This window comes from Pipistrellus kuhlii, unplaced genomic scaffold (genome assembly GCF_014108245.1).
Source record: "Pipistrellus kuhlii isolate mPipKuh1 unplaced genomic scaffold, mPipKuh1.p scaffold_m20_p_16, whole genome shotgun sequence".
Lineage (NCBI taxonomy): Eukaryota > Metazoa > Chordata > Mammalia > Chiroptera > Vespertilionidae > Pipistrellus > Pipistrellus kuhlii.
Window position 1 is genome coordinate 4160817 of NW_023425471.1, and position 17549 is coordinate 4178365.

Sequence of the window (17549 nt, forward strand, 5' to 3'; positions counted from 1 at the left end):
GGCTTGACTAAGGCTGGAGGATTCTCTTCTAAGTGTTTTAGCTCCCCCTTTTTTGGCGGGACCACTTTGCCTGGTGTCTGTCTGGGGTCCAGAACCTGAGATGAGGATTCTTGGAAAGTGACACATCAGATGTATGAAATAAAAACCTATGTAATTGAATAACTGAATGAACCCCTTTTCTGATAGAGAATTAAAATGCTTAGCCTCCCTGGGCCATGTCCATTTCTGGAGAGCCAACTGAGCAGGAGCCATGTTGTCCCATAAACCATAGGACTGGGAAAAGCCCAGAACAAGTTTCCACATCTTGAGGCAGCACCTCAACATCCATGTGACCTATTCAGGCTTTTTATTACAAAAATACAAATTAAATGTATTTTTCCTTTGTGGGTAGGGGACTATTAATATTAACATATTATATATATATATATATATATATATATATATATATATATATATATGTATGTATATATATTTAAATTGGAACTTAGCTCAAATTTCAATGAGCTCTTGACTAAAAGTACATTTTTTTCTGGGTTGCCACATCCTGGCTGGGTGCATACTGTTACATAGGAGTCATGAGGGAAGCACTACCATTTGCAATATTAATTTTAATCTGAACATTTGTTTCCTTCAAGAGATTCAAGCATTGGATTTCAGTTCAGACAACTTGTACTTTTGGACAAGGGCATATTGTCCATAATGATAGCAGAGTTGCTCCCCCCTTTCTTCAATACATGGAAGAAAAAGGGAGCCACTGAGACCCCCTGCTTTCATGGGTTATCATTTTCCCAAAATTGTTAAGTTAGAAAAGTATGAAGAAAAGCTAAGAAATCTCCCTGGTTTGTTCTGCTTTCCAGCTGCTAAGTCTAACGTAAACCTCATATTACGTTGCATGAAAGAAAGTGAAATAGTTTATTGGGAAGAAAGGCTTTTGCATGTCTAAATCTAATCTTTAGTCTCCCCCCATACAAGGCTAGTTTTCTTTCCCCATCTCTTTTCCTCAGATAATTTCTGGCTCTGGTGAGGCTCTGCTTTTCCAGGCTCTTCCTGTTTCCTCATGAGATTCACTCCTTTGTATGTTCAACAGATGGACCCATTTAGAATCATTCATGGACCAGTAGAAAAGGGTGCGGAGGTCTTAAGTTTCTTTGTACAGAGATTGATGCTTCCATCCAGCCTGACATAATGCTGAGGAGATGTTGGTTACTAGTCATATGCTAGAAAACCTAGGCCTCTGTATGCCATTTCAGGAAGATATATATGTAAATGATAGAAGAAATTCAGACACATCCCACAACTGCTTTCTTATCCTTTCCAATCCCCAACCCATTGTTATTTGTGTTTTTAGAGGTGGTTAAGAGAAAATGAAGGCAATGACAAGCATAGCTACTACTGTTATACTCAGAAACGTCATTAAAAAAAGAGGATCCAATTTATCATTTCTTTTTTAAAAAAAATATTTATTTTATTGTTTTTTTACAGAGAGGAAGGGAGAGAGATAGAGAGCTAGAAATGTCGATGAGAGAGAAACATCGACTAGCCGCCTCCTGCACACCTCCTACTGGGGATGTGCCCGCAACCAACGTACATGCCCCTGACCAGAATCGAACCCGGGACCTTTCAGTCTGCAGACTGTCGCTCTACCACTGAGCCAAACCGGTTTCGGCTAATTTATCATTTCTTTTAATATTTTCACAAGAAGTAGACTTCATTCATCCCTATAGGAAAGAGAGCCTTAGGGAAAATGCTTCTCTCTGTCTGCCTGGCAGTAAAAGGGAGCTGACCAATTGAAAGGCAGAGTAATTGACTGACTGCTCTGTCTTTTCTTTTCTCTCTGCTTGGCTGGTGGAATGTGCAGTGCACCTGAAGTACCTGCAGGGGACTGCGCACATAGGCTTGGGGCCAGAACATGTGTTCCAAGCAATAGATTTCAGGTAGAAGGCAACAAAGGGCCTTGGGCCCAATTTGTAATTCTTTAGTAGAATTCATGGGAAACCCTTCATTTGGGGGTTTACTGGGCCATCATTCAGCCATTAATAAAACTGACAGGAGGCTGGCAGATCTTCAAGTAAGATGACATTTGTCAGAATCCCCAGGAAGGTGGGTGAGGGCCTGCATTCCCCAGACTCCTGACAGTGAAGGCTCCTACAAGGCTTGCTTGGATGTTTCCCACATGCTTCAAACTCAGTAGGCCTCAAAGTGAGCTCCCTCTCACACCTGCTTTTCCTGTGGTTTCCTTCTTGATGATTGGCCTCAGTGTTCTCGTGGTACTCCAGGCTGATATTCTGGGTATTGGAGCATAGGAAGCGCTTTGAGCCTCCTTTCTCACCATCCCAATGTAGTGCCCCTTTGGTTGGCTTGTTTATCACTCAGATCTCAGCTGGGATATCACCTTCACCCGAATCTTTGCTGACCCAGAAGGCTGAGTGCTTCTGGAGCTCTCACACTTCCCTTCCACCATCCTGATTCCACTGAAGCATGTTTGCCCCATCATTTCTCTGCCTTTCCCACTAGACTTCAAACTCCTTGTAAGCAAACTCCTCTGGGGCTTGATCATCCTTTAATACCAGTGCCAGCGTAGGGTCTTCCTGTAGTAGCTGTTCAATAGATATTTCTTGGCACAGGAAATATAAAGCATAGTGGTTATAACAAGCCTAGCATTAGGAGCTGAGGCCTGGGTTCAGACCCTTCTATTTGTTTGATTTTGAGTGAGTTCCTTCTCAATCCTCAATTTTTTCAATAATAATATGGGGATATTAACTATGATGAAATGACATAATCCATGCAAAGCACCTATTGTAGAATAACGTGTAAATAGGGGTGTCGAACTCAATCAGAGAAGGGGCCAAAATCTAAAATCCAGCCTAAATCGCGGGCCAAATGGTTTACTGAACAGCCATAAACTGTCATTGTGATGGAAACGCAGCGGAGTGCAGTGATGACAGCGCGGTGCAGGCCACATTGCAAGGCCTGGCGGGACGGATTTGGCCCGCGGGCCTTGTGTTTGACACATGTGGTGTAACACATAGTAAGTGTTCTGTGTTTTGCAGTATCTAATAATAATAAGTCATAATAATACAGTTAGGCTTAATGGAAAGGAGGAAACTATAAGAAAAAGTTGGAACTAAAAATCGGGCATGTTGAGTCCTTGTAAAATGGGCTTGGAATAGGTGGGAGTTGTTTTTGAACCAAGGTTTCTAGATAGGGTGGTGAAAATGTAGGAGCAGATGGGATTACTCTGGGAAGAATGAAGAGGGAGGGAAAAATCAGGCAGGTAACTGATGACAGAACCTTGAGAAATCTTACGTCTGGGGAATAATAAGAGAAGTCAACAGGAAAGAAAGATAATGATTTTAGTAGGAGATCACAGTTCATCAGATGCCAGGGACTGATCTAGAGAATACTGCAAGAGGCCACTAGAATCAGCCAAATGGGAGAGCATTAGTGTCCTGAGATACAAGCCATTTCAGCAGAGTCAGGAAGAAAGAAGCCACATTCAGAAGAGGCTAGGTTAGGGATGAAGGGGCGACACTAAGGCTGGCTCTTATGCTGTAATGTGTACTTGAGTAACACAGATTAGTTTGTGGGTAAATAGATGACTGATGTCAGTATAATGTGGCTGTTACTTTGGTTTGCATGAAGCTCCTCCTACCCCCAAAGTTACTCTTTTGCATCCCTGGCCAGTAGCAGCTGAAAACAAAGTGCTCTAGCACAGCTGAATGTAGCAGCCTGGGGCTGGGGGAATGAGGGGACATGGTACACAGTCTCCCTGGGTCTTCTGCTTGGCTCTTTGGTGGCTGCTCTGTCTAGAAGGGTTTGGGGCAGTCTTTGCCCTTCTTTTGTATCACTTAGCAGCCAAAAGCCCTGTTTACTCCTTCCATCATCATGCTTACCTTCCCTTACCTTATGTAAGGTAAGAAGTCATAGCTACTGGAATGTTTCTTTATTAGGAATTTAATATATGCTTTGAAATTCCGGTGTTTTAAATTATGATTATTGTTTTTGTTAGTGCCTGGGATAAAATTTTAACTTCTTTCCCAGCCCTATGTTTTCCCAGTAAGCTTTGTTATTTTCAGTTTGAACTTGTGAAGTGTTAGTTTTTTTGAATATATATGTCCACTTATAGAATACATCCTTTTGACTCCTTTCCCTAAGATTCAACAATGCTAGAAGGAAGGGTGGGAGGCAAGAGTAGGGTCTTTGGAAGGTTTTCTCAAGGATAAGCAGACTTGCCTATGCTTGGTTGCAACTTGGTCTAAATCAATTTCCTCAAAGCGACTGTTTTCTTAAGTGCTCCTCTTTATATATTTGGGTGGTTATGGTTTGACATTTTTATCCTCTCTCTCATATTTTGCTGTAGTCTGAACAAGCATCTGAGGCCGAGCTACACCCCCAGCTGAACAGAGCCCCCTCGCAAGCTGCAGAGAGTAGTCCAACAAAGAAGGTAAGGCCAGAAAAGGGGTGTCACTGGGGTGGCATTGTGAGCCCTCCATGGGGCTTTTTTGTCTCTGTAAGCGCATCTACCAACCCAGATTTCCTAGAATTTGGGTTCTTTGTGAAGATGGGGTCCAGATGACTCCTGGGCTGGATCTTGATGTCACTCACAGTTTGTACTTTCCTCTTCAACCTCCCAGCTAAGTATGGCGGCTTTGCTGTCAGTAAGACTAAGAGGTGAGGTAGGGAAGGACAGATGCCTTTTTCAGAATCCCACATACTGCTAAGCCCCTAGGAGTACCTTTTTGGGGGCGTGGTAGTCTTCCCATCCTTGTCTTTGTGCTGTGGTCTCTTCTGCTTCTCAGCATCTTCACCTCAGCCTATGTGCGTACCTGAGTCCTGCGTCATTTGCTCAGTAAACACCACTCACTCATGGTGGTGTCCTTTCATTTTCTCAACCCTCTTCTTGTCCTTCCACACTTTCTCAGGTCCTTCTCTCATGAGAGAGATTGAGCTCTGGGCTCAGGAACACAGGTAAAGCAGGGGCCTTCAAGGAATCAGGGCAACTGTCTCCTTCCAGAAGACACCATGGCTCTTGAGCTTGATTTCATGTAGCAACTGGGGTAGGAGAATTCTTAACTTATGACTAAGAACATTACAAACTTCAAAACTATATTCCAAAAAGCCCCAAAGTGGAGCAAGAGTGAGTTTTCTTCAGTAGAAAAGGCTCTGTGCTGTGAGATGCACACGGCATTTAAAATAGGAAAGAAAAGAGTTGGTGGACCCCTGAAATCTGATTCTTGTGTCCCTCTGGGTGACAAAAAAGATAATAGGCTGCAAGCATAAAAAAAGGAGGAATGAAACAAAGTCCACTGAAATCTGATGCCCATGTCCCTCTAACTTTTACCTAGCTGAGAATCAGTCACATATTGTTGGATGCAGAGTTTCAATAGAACACATGCCTGATCTTGGGTTGGCTTAGAGGGACATAGGACATTGGCATGGTAGGGGAATAATTAAAATAATTAATTTTTTAACTTTTTTTTTTTTTTTTAAATTTTGTTCTTAATCTGCAGGACACACCATACTCTCAGCCTCCATCAAAGCCCATCCGTAGGAAATTACGACCGGAAAATCAAGCTACAGAAAATCAAGAACCTTCTACTACCGTTGGCGGGTCAGTGTCTGTAGCAACCATGAAACCCCATCCAACAGTCCAGAAGTAAGTAAAACAGATAAGTGAGAGCAGGACAGAGGCTTCCTTTTAAATTTTCATGTATATGTAAATGTAGATGTTTACATTTATACTCATACCATAAAAGGGTGTGATTTTATGGATGTAGTTTTACCTTACTTATTTCTGTGATGGGATTACCATTTTCCAGTCACATAGAAAGAGACTTCTAAGCTCTAGGACATATCCTGACACAAAGGGCAAGTGAGGACAAGGCCATGGTATGTTTTTTTTCCCTTCCACTTCTTCTGACCTCTCTTCCTTGTACTGGCCCACATTTTCTCAGGAAGAAGACAGTAATATAAATGGAAGTTTTCTCTTTGCCTGTCTTATTTCATGCTTCCCCATGGCAAATAGCTTCATGACCCTCAGGCCCAACTTTCAGTAGATGTGATATCTTTTTAAAAATTATAAAAAATAATTTATTATAATTATAACTGACATACAGTATTATATTTCAGGTGTACAACATAGTGATTCAATCTTTAAAAAAATATTTTATTGATTTTGTACAGAGAGGAAGGGAGAGAGATAGAGAGTTAGAAACATCGATGAGAGAGAGTCATCAATCAGCTGCTTCTTGCACACCCCCTACTGGGGATATGCCCGCAACCAAGGTACATGCCCTTGACCGGAATCGAACCCGGGATCCTTCAGTCCCCAAGCCGACGCTCTATCCATTGAGCCAAACCGGTTTTGGCAGTGATTCAATCTTTATATTTCTTACGAATTGATCACAATATGTCTATTAACAATCTGTCACTACATAGTTATTACAATGTTATTGACTCTTTTCCCTATCTGTACATGACATCCATATTATCTTTTTTTAAAATATATTTTTATTGATTTCAGAGAAGAAGGGAGAGGGAGAGATAGAAACAGCAAATATAAGAGAGAATCCTTGATCAGCTGCGTCCTGCACACCCCACACTGGTGATAGAGCCCACAACCTGGGCATGTGCCCTGACCGGGAATCGAATGTGACCTTTTAATTCATAGGTCGACGCTCAACCACTGAGTCACCCCGGCCGGGCTATCTTTTTAATCCTCATAAGGAGTTTATGTTATTGATCATCTAAGCATAGAATGATCACCTGTAGAGCATCCCAGATATCTATCTGGCCAGCTGTAACAGACTTTGGAAGGAGGGTGGGGACTTAGAGAACAATGCTCTGGACATACTGTCCTTTTCCAGAAGGCTTTGGCTTTAAGAAAAGCTATCACTTGCCTCAGTTTCCCTTTTGTGAAATTGAGCAAGGCGTTGAGGGCAGAAACCTGCTGCTGTGTGTGGCTTCAAGTGAGCCTGACTGGTCACTCACATAAATGCTCAAGATCCATAATGAAATTGCTCTAGGGACCTTGCAGGTCTCAGCTGCAGCTGTGGATTTTTCTCCTCCTTACACTGTTATGGAGAGAAAAACAACAGGTGTTGTTTTTTCCCTTATTTTTTTTTTCAATTAGAGTTTACTTTTAATATTATTTTGTATTAGTTTCAGGTATACAACATAGTGGTAAGCCAACCATATACTTTACAAAGTGTTCCCCTGATATTTCCAGTACCCACCTGGCACCATATGTAGTTATTACAATACTAAAAGCCCAGCGTGCGAAATTGCATGGCCCGACCATCCACACATCTTGCTGTGCTCCTAGCCCCGCCCACCCACGTGCACCTCGCTGGGCATTCAGCCTCCTGGTGACCGGTCTTTGGTCGTTACGACATCATGACCACTGGGTTTTTATTGTATATATTATTGACTGTATTTCCTATGCCGCATCTTACATCCCCATGACTATTTTTGTAACTAAGAAAAGCAACAGGTTTTGTGGGTAGATTGAAGCCTATGGTCAATTTTGAGTTCATTGTTGTGTACAGTATGAGGAAGGGGTCCCACTTCATTCTTTGGATATGGATGTCCAGTTGGCTCAGCACCACTTGCTGAAAGGAGCTATTTTATCTGCCTGTTCAGTGACTGTCCCTCACTATGGTCCTTTCTCACTGGTTAGGTAAACACATGGTGTCAGGCTGAGAGACTAGCACTCACCAGTGACACAAATAGTACAATAAATGGCAGGGATTTAAGCTTTGGGGTCTGGGAACTTCATACAACTGACTTTAGTTCCCAGACCAGTTTGTTTATTTGTTTGTTTGTTTATTTAGACCAGTTTATTTTGAAGTGGTAATAAGTGACTTAGCATTAATAATTTTAAAGCCCTGAGGAAGAGAGACAGCTATACACATGATAGTCTACATGATCCTGTCTCAGCCAGTGTTCTGGGAAAGAATTAAGCTCTGATGCTCTTAGGCATCCATTGTCTATAGTAAGTAAATCTCTCTCCTTTTCATCTAGAGTGGTCTTTACTCTGTATTCTCTTTTGGAAAAATGAGCAAAGAATCACAAATTATTTTCTTAATTCTCTATCAGAACACTGGTTAAGAAAGGCACTCCTTTTATCTCATGTGATCACTTGTCTCATGCTCTTTTCTCTCAGAGCTCTTCTCCTGTTTTCTCTCATCGAGTTATCTCTTTTCACTCATTATCCTGTACTGCCTTTTCTTCTCTCACACTCCTCTTATCTCACGTGATCTCTTTCTCTCTCCTGTACCCTCCTCATTTCACGTGATACTTGATCCTACTCATTGAACTCTTCTTGTGCCCTCTTCTCTTCTTGCATGATCTCTTCTCCCCCAACACTTCTCGTGTGATTTCTTTTTAACTCTTCTCTCGAGATCTCTTGCTGATCTCTTCTCTTACTTCTCGTGTGATTGCTTCTTTCTCACCCATCATACCATATTTTTTATTTTGATTTGCAAGTGTTAACTGTTAGTATGTTGAAATTATTTTGATTTTTGTATGTTAATTCATCCTGCAAATTCCTTTTTATCCATACTGAAATCACTTATTAGTTCTAGCGGATTTTGTAGATTACTTGGGATTTTCTACATAGACCATCATGTCATCTGCAAATAGAGACAATTTTATTTCTTTTCAAGATGTGTACCTTAATACCATTCCTCACATTATTGTGCTGGCTAGGATTTCTAATATTATCATGAAAATGGCCATGAAAGTGGAAATCTTGTCTTGGTCCTAATCTTTAGAGGGAAAACATTCAGTTTTTCATTAAGTATGACAGCTGTAGTTTTTTTTAAAAAAATATTTATTGTTGAAAGTATTATATATGCCCTCTTTCCCCGCACATTGACTTCTAGCCCTCCCCTGTCCCCTGTCCCCTGCCCCAGGCCCTCAACACCTATTGTCTGTGCCTATGGGTTATGCACATATGCACACAGGTCTTTGGTTGATCTCTTCCCACCCACCCTCCTCCCCTGCCTTCCCTCTGAGATTCTACAGTCTGTTACATGCTTCTATGTCTCTGCATCTATTTTGTTCAATTTATTTTGTCCATTTTTGAATTGCCTCCTTCTCCACTATCCAGTCTGGGATCTATGAAGCAAAAACAATAAAAACAACAAAAACAAAAAACAAACAAACACAAACTCCCAAGACACACAAATTATTAACAACAATTTACTGCAATTCCCTGAGTATTGAATTCCCTAGCCTTCTCCATTCCACTTTTTGGAGCCATAATGTTTTATACATTATGTCCAGGGTTTTAACTGTATGTACTTACTGGAAGGAATAGAGAGAAGTATATCTTTTCCATCTTGTCCTGAAACCAGAAGTCCAATCTATGTATTTTAAAAAGTAGATTTTGAAGCCCCTTCTCTGCATATATATGGATGAAAAATTAATCATCATATTTGTTGGGGAAAGGAGTATGTATGTCTTATACAGATTAGCAGAGTGGCTGGCTTAGAGGATATTCTCAGTGAATATTAATCATATCCCTACAGTGGTCACAATGCATATCAGTTGAGTTTCTCTGGCCTACAACCCATCTCCCAATGATTACAAATATTGTTCAGGGGAACTTAAATTGCCATTTTGCTCTATGATATTCAGTATTTCTTGCTGTGGAATATAAAGTTGTAGGTTATACAGCCATGTTGATTTATTATCCCAACTGTGGACAGTTTTGAGGGAGGAACGGGGTGCTAAGAATAATTAGGGCCAGACAAGCAGTGTAAGCAGAGACTGTAATGGACAAAGTGAGATATATAGTCAACTTATTTGTACCTATTGAATGAGTTTACTATTGACTTAATTTGGAAGTACAAGTATTGAAACATTTCTGTGTATTTCTCAAGTGCTACAGATATACATGCTGGTGTATGCACATGCACATGCTCACTCACACTCAGGCATTCATGTCTCATAATAAAGGCATAAAGGAGAGTTATGGGGATTGGTTAAATTAATATAGGATCTTTGCTAAAGAGAATGTTCTATTTTTACCTTCAGACTAGTTCACGGCGGCCACCTGCAGGTTTTTTTTTTTTTTTAATGCCATTAATGCTTACACAAAAAGGGCATTGCAGTTAATATGGTTTGTCCAGAAGAAATACTTATTAAAATATCCTGGAATAAATGGAATGCAGAATGTTTATAAAGGCCTTTTCAGATTCACAGCCTTTCTTCAAGTTATAAAATAGAAATTACTTCAGGTGTCAATAATTCATCCTGACAACTTTGTTTTATTTGGGGTGTGTCTGCCTGCCTGCTTGTGTACATACGATTTTATTTTTGGAGCCCCTTGTTAATTTAGCACTTCTCATGAATCAGACAGTCTTGACAAGGGTCCAGACCTCTAAGTTTTATTTCATTGAACTGTTTGTACTTTTTGTAGACAGTCTTCCAAACAGAAGAAGGCTATTCAAACTGCTATCCGCAAAAATAAAGAGGCAAATGCAGTGCTGGCCCGGCTGAACAGTGAACTCCAGCAGCAACTCAAGGTAAGGAAGGGGCTTTCTGATTTTGGATTACCAGGCTTTCACCTAGTTGTTTTGACCATTAACTGAGCATCTGGTTCAGTTACCATCATTCCTGTTGCTAAGACTTGCTTCTTTGTTCTCAAACTCCTTTTGGAAGGCAGAACATGGCTGTATTTTAGTTTCATGGGTTGGTTCTTGAATGCTTAGAGGAAGACTAGTAACTTTAATATGTAGGCGGCATATTGTGTTTGTTAAAAGGAGAGAGAATCTTTTACAAGGGCGATTTGAAGCATTCATTGTAGTCTGAAGGTTCTGGATAAAAGCTTACTTGTTTAGGTCTACCCTGAATGATGCTATACTTATTTCAATGGGGGAAGGTGGTCCTAATACTATCAAAGGCCAGCCCCTCTCCCAGTACCTTGGAAATGGCTCCATATCACCTTGTCAAGGATATTACCACTGTTCTTATCATCTGTGTCCCTTCATTATTAATCTCCCCTGTTTTAGTTTTGCAGTGCTGCCACATCCAAGTACTACAAAGTGGGTGGTGTAAAAGAACAGAAATCTAGTCTCATAGTTCTGTAGGTTAAAAGTCTGAAATCAAGGTGTCATCACAGCCAAGCTCACTCTCGGGAGGCTCTAGGGGAGAACCCTGCCGTCTTCTTCCCAGTTTCTGGTGGGGGCTGGCAGTGCTTGGCTTGCAGACACATCACTCCGATTTCTGCCTCCACTCTCACAAGACCTTCTCTCTGTCTGTCTCTGTCCAAACTTCTCTTATAGTGTCCTCTAAATATAAGGACACTGTTAACTGGATTAGGGCCCAGCCTACTCTAACATAACCTCATTTACATAAATTAAATAAGTAAAGATCCTTTATCCAATAAGACCATACTTACAGGTACTGGGGGTTAGGACTTAGTAGTAAACATATATTCTCTATTGGCTCATTCCCATCCATACATGAACATGCTCCCTTATCCCTCTTCTGCTGCTGCTGGTCTCTCTGGCCTCCTTCACAGACATGTTTCTTAGGAGTCCTTTCCACTTACTATCTCTGCTTCCTCACCAACAGATTTCTTTCCCTTCACTTCAGTGTGGTTTCCTTCTTCTCCACTCCACTCCTCTTATGGCCAAATCCAATGGGCCTGTTTTAATATTATTTGACTTTTCCAAAGAATTCTACACACTTGGCCGCTCCCTCCTCTGAAGACACTTTTCTAACTGGCTTTTGGAAAACAAAACCTGGCATATTTTTTTTTTCTACTTCACTGGTGCTTCCTCTTTAGCATTCTCTGTTGTCTATTCCTTTTTTAACTTCTCTTTTCTTAACCCCCTTGCCTTGATATTTTATTAAGAACATTCTCAAGCTTCCAAGGAAGTTGAAAGAATTATACAGTAAATTCTTTTATAGCCACCACTTTGGTTCTGCCATTAACATTTTCCTATACTTGTTTTATCACTTATCCATTCCTTTATCTATTCCTCTATCTATAGTCCATCTTATTTTAACATATTTTCTTTTCTTTCTTTTAAAAATATATTTTATTGATTTTTTGACAGAGAGAAAGGGAGAGGAATAGATAGTTAGAAACATCGATGAGAGATAAACATCCATCAGCTGTCTCCTGCACACCCCTCACCAGGGATGTGCCTGCAACCAAGGTACATGCCCTTGACTGGAATCGAACCCGGGACTTTTCAGTCTGCAGGCCGATGCTCTATCCACTGAGCCAAACTGGTTTTGGCTCATTTTAACATATTTTCAAGTAAGTTGAAGAGATCTGTAAATGTGTTCTAAATATTCCAGCATGCATAGCATTAACTAGAGTTTAATATTTTTACAGTCATTTCTTATGATGTAAATTTCATATACATTGAATACACAAATCTCGAGGGTACATTTGTTTAAATTTTAACAAATGCATACACTTATAGAGCCCAAACCCCTGTTAAGATTCAGAACACTCCCATCATCCCGGAAAGCCTCCTCTTGCTCCTTCCCCATCAATTCCGACCCCACTCTCAACATATACTTTTCTGTGAAACTTCTTTCACTTAATATTGGTTTTGAGGTTCATTTATACTGCTTTATGTGTCAATAATCTGCTTTTTATTGACGAGTAGCATTCTATTGAGTGAATATGCCACGATTTGGTTATCAATTGTCACATAATGGACACCTGAACTGTTTCCAATTTTGAGCTATTTTGTATAAAACGGTATTTTCAATCAGTCTTGGTGTGCAAATACATTCTCACTTCTCTTGGGTAACTACTTAGGATTAGGGTTTGTAGGTTAGGTGGTGACTATATGTGATTAGTTTTATTAGAACTTCTAGAGTTTTTCCCAAGTGGCTAGAGCATTTTGTATTAACCCTCATTAATATAGCAGAGTTCCAATTGTTCTACATCCTCATCAACATTTAGTGTGTTACTCTTAGTTTTAGCCAGTCCTCTGGTGATGTCATTTCAATTTCTCATCTTCTTGATGCTTATGTTGAGCACTTTTCTATGTGATTCATATATTTATGAAGTGCCCTTTCAAAATTTTGGCCCTTTTAAAAATTGAGTTTTTAGTGCTTTGTTTTATGAATGCTTTTCCCCCAGCCTTTATTTTACCTGTTCATTTTCTTAACCATGTCTTTTCATGAACAATATTTTGAAATTTTGATAAAGTATAATTTATAATTTTTCTCTTATAATTATTACTTTCTTCGTATACAAGGAAACATTGCCTGTATCTAAATTATGAAGATACTCTCTTATGTTTTTTTCCTTCAGGCTTTATTGTAATATGTTTATTAAAAATTTGCTATAAGGGTAGGATTTATGTTAAGTGTTCTTATCACATACACAAATAATAATAATAAATAAAGATGGTAGGAGGGAACTGAAATCCCCATTTATCCCATCCCGCCTTGGCAACCACCATTTTACTCTGTTTCTATGAATTTGCCTTTTTTAGAGTCTACATATAAATGAGATCATACAGTATTTGTCTCTCTCTGTCTAATTTATTTCACTTAGCATATAGCTGCATGGTTTATCCATGTTGTCACAAATGGCAGGATTTCGTTCTTATTTGTGGCTAAATAATATTTCATTGTATGATCTGTCTTGTTCTTTGCTGGTATGATCACACCTAGAGCAGAATCTGGCCAGTAGTAGATAAATCCCAGATTGTTAGATGGGTGGGTAGGAGGGTGGGTGAATAAATGCTAAGAATGCCTTTGTGTGTCTCCCTCTCTCCCTGCCAAAAAATCTGTTTTAGGGATGAAAAAAATGAATTCCCAAATAGCATTTTGCTGATCTTCTTTTCTGCCTTTCACCCAGAAGTCATACCTCAAGCCATATTTTGCCCAGCAGCCTAGATGAGACTTTGGTAGAGGGCCATCCAAGTGTACTTTTTCATCCCTCTAATCTGACTGAGTATGGTGTTGGATTAGAAACAAGAGATTGAATAGAAGTTAAGTCCATGATGGCTTCACCTCTCAGTATTAGGAGTCTACTTTTGCTTTTCTTTCTTTTTTCTTTTTTTAAATATATTTTATTGATTTTTGACAGAGCGGAAGAGAGAGGGATAGAGTTAGAAACATTGATGAGAGAGAATCATCGATCAGCTGCCTCCTGTGCACCCCCCACTGGGGATGTGCCCGTAACCAGGGTATATGCCCCTGACGAGAATCAAACCTGGGATCTCTCAGTCCGCAGACCGAGGCTCTATCCACTGAGTCAAACCGGTTTCGGCTACTTTTGCTTTTCTACTCACTTCCTAATCAATCTTGTAATGTTTTACATTATTCTCTGCCAGTCACTGATCCTGTTAAAACCGAAGGTGAGATTGAGATTGTGGCAGGTGTCTATGTGTGTCAGTCAGTTCCATTTCATCATCCTCAGAAAAAAAGTTAAGAGATTTCAAAATCTGAAGCTTCCTTTGACTAATCACCAGCTATAAACATGATACCTTCCAGTACACACGTCCTTGAGTTATACGGTACTTAAGTCTTTATGGGTCCAGTTATATTCTTTTTTAATATCTCATGAACTAAGGGTGAACCCAGGAAATGACCCATTTGCTTTTTTCCTCTTTTCTCTGCTTTATATAACTCAGGAGGTTCATCAAGAACGGATTGCATTGGAAAACCAATTGGAACAACTTCGTCCAGTCACCGTGTTGTGACCCCAAGATCCAAGTAATAGCGGGTGACCTTTTCTGCCAAGATCTTTCCTTTAACTGTTTCAAACCAACTACTTGTCATAGATGTCTGACTGTCAAAAAGCTGTGAGCAGTGGGATAGAATCCATGTCACCTTTACTCTTACACTTGTGTACTTTGCTGTGATGAAAATATATAACTGATTATCACACTTGAAATTGTAATTATCAGTGGAATTTTCTCTCTCATTCTTCATTACTTTCTTGAGATGTTAAATGTTGCTCCTTAGCAAAAATCAACTTTCTAGCAAATGACAATGTAGAGCATTATTTATTTAAAGAATTTATGATTTGTAAAGACCTTATAATCCAGTACCTTTAGGATGCTTGTTTTACTTTTGTATGTATATCATGTACAGTAGGTTAGTTTCCTGAATAATTGGAATTCTAACTTTGGCATGGTGATTATAATAAAATAAAATAAAATAAAATAAAATAAAATAAAACAAAAGCTTCAGATTTAGATTGGCACTGTGCCCTCTATCACCATATGCCAAAATTTGCTTATCTAGTGCCATTTTGATTTTATCTAGCTATAAGTAATATATAATTATTGTTTTCTACTGAATGTCAAAGACTTACTCAGTCTTTAAACCTCTGTAAAGTGGAAGTTTTGTCAGTGATCTATTTAACTTGGCTTAGCTAGGCTGTCAACCCAGATAACTCAGTCTTTTCATGTAAATTTTTAGGCAAGAGCAATGTACTTTTACTGCTTCTCCTAATCATATTAAAATAGTTGTCAGATCTCTTACTTTTATCCTGCATGGGAAAACATATCTGTAAATGCATGAATTTGGAAACTACCCATCAAATATGAAAGGCTGATGAGACTGTTTGGATTGATAAACATTTGTTGTTGGAACCCAGGTATTCAAACTGGGAAAGAAGAGGGAAAATGGTTGTTACTAACTATTCAATCTCTAGTAATTTTTTTGTCTTTGTTATTGTAACATGGAATATGAGTATATTGGATGTGAAGAAATAATGAAAAGAATCCAATTCTGACACTGGATATATAAGTATTTGGTTCTATGTTAAGCATACTCTTAGGAAGTGATTGGTTTATGTGTAGTGACGAAGGGCCCAACTGACTCCAGTGTAAGTGAGGTAAAACAGTGATCTCAAATTGCAGAAGTCAGTATCCTATAGAAATTCTGATAACTGCTGCTTCACCTGAAAACTCAAGTTGAAAATGGGAATTGTCCAACCCTCACAGGGATCAGGGCACATCAGCTTTAATATCACTTTGAGAGACTGATGGCAAGAAAAGCTGTCTCTTACGCCTTTTGCTGCTTTACCCATTCTTAGAATAGAGGGGTGGGGTGTGCCTACGGTCCTTTTTGAAGTGATTTGGAAAGGTTTATAGCTGTGAGATTGTCTTTGACTTCAATAGAGTTGACAGCTTTTAGAAAAGTAGGAGTTTATTTAATGTTTCCTTATTCCATTGTCAAGCTTTATCAATGGCTTAATGACAGAAATAAGGCTTAAACAGATGATGTTTTTCCAACAAAAAACAAATTGTTGATTTTGTTCTGTGCATATTAAAGGTTTTTGAATTGGCTTGATTTTAAAAATCAGAAATCTTGAAGTCTTTCTCTATTTCATACATTTTCCTTCCCCTTTTGGTCTCTGCAGAAAGGGTTCAGAATCAGTTTAAACCCTTCCTGAGGTCATGAATGGGTCAGTGCAAAATTAACCTTTTCCCCATGTTCTCAGTTCTGGGGACTGCAACAAATTTTTATCAATAGTGTCCTTGTTGCAGACATTTTATAGCATGTTTGACTTTTGTTTCATTAAATCCAGGAGAGAATAGCCTATGCACTTTATCCCGTAATCTTCCAGTATATACACATTCACTCGAGATAGCACTTCATATACATTAAACAGACATATAAACCAAGGAATGTTATATGATGTACTTTTAAAAAATATTGACATTTTCCCCCATCAAGCCAAATTGGGTTGGGATTTTGTTTAGTTGGTTTGGTTTTCATTAAGGGAAAAAACTTGCATCAGACAATCAAAGCTCCATGAGTTGCATAGCCTCACCAATATTTTAAGATAGACATTTCATTAAAGCACATACCAATAATATCTATACCCAGTTTTCTTGACTGGATTTTTAGTGACCTCTTCTATAAAACTACTCCAAAATTAGATCTGCTTGTTGGGCAGAGTTCTGTGGACAGAAGGCCATGTTGCCCCCATCTGCGGGGATTTAATAACCTTGTTGGTAAGTGGTGGTCCTTCATAGATGTCCCGTAGTCCCAAGGATGAAAGTACAGTAGGAGTTGATAGTGGGCCTATTAGATACCTTAGTGTCTCTTGTTTATGGCATATTGCTTTTGTCACCTCCCTATCCAGTAGACATGGAACAAAACCCAAAGGTAGATCTGAAATAGAGGCACGTGTTGTCATCAATGCAGATATTTGCTTTAATTGGAAAGATTAAACTGCTTTATTAATATTAGAGAAGTGCTTTAGGCCTGATTGGGAGAGGAGATAGCTTAGCTGGAAGCTATGCCCATTTTACTGTCATTGGAGAATTAAGATGTCTGACCTCTGAGGACCTGTACCCATCTCTTGCTGTTTGCTTATGTAATTCAAGACCCTGAGAAACCACAGTTCCTAGCCCAAGGATCCACAGATTTAGTGGCAGAGTTGGGATGCCCACCTGATTTATAGATTCTGAGTTAACTCCTTGATCCTCTAGTAATATTAAAAACAGATTAGAAGATTTCTTCTATTTACCTTGTTGAATTTTATGTACTTAATTAATCTTAAAATATTAAAACATGTTTTAATGATATTAGTTCTAGATGTT

The 17549-nt window shown here is 39.3% G+C and overlaps 1 protein-coding gene across 3 annotated transcripts in view; it reads left to right on the forward strand.

Annotated features, from left to right (window-relative positions):
- Positions 1 to 16608, forward strand: part of REPS2 (RALBP1 associated Eps domain containing 2) — a 173334-nt gene extending 156726 nt beyond the window's left edge. For all 3 annotated transcript variants that reach the window (XM_036439750.2, XM_036439751.2, XM_036439752.2), the window contains 4 exons: positions 4361 to 4444; positions 5511 to 5656; positions 10427 to 10532; positions 14622 to 16608. In XM_036439750.2, the coding sequence (XP_036295643.1) occupies positions 4361 to 4444; positions 5511 to 5656; positions 10427 to 10532; positions 14622 to 14690 (405 nt within the window). In that variant the 3' untranslated portion in view covers positions 14691 to 16608. The remainder of the gene's footprint in view (positions 1 to 4360; positions 4445 to 5510; positions 5657 to 10426; positions 10533 to 14621) is intronic.
- Positions 16609 to 17549: the final 941 nt, after the last annotated feature.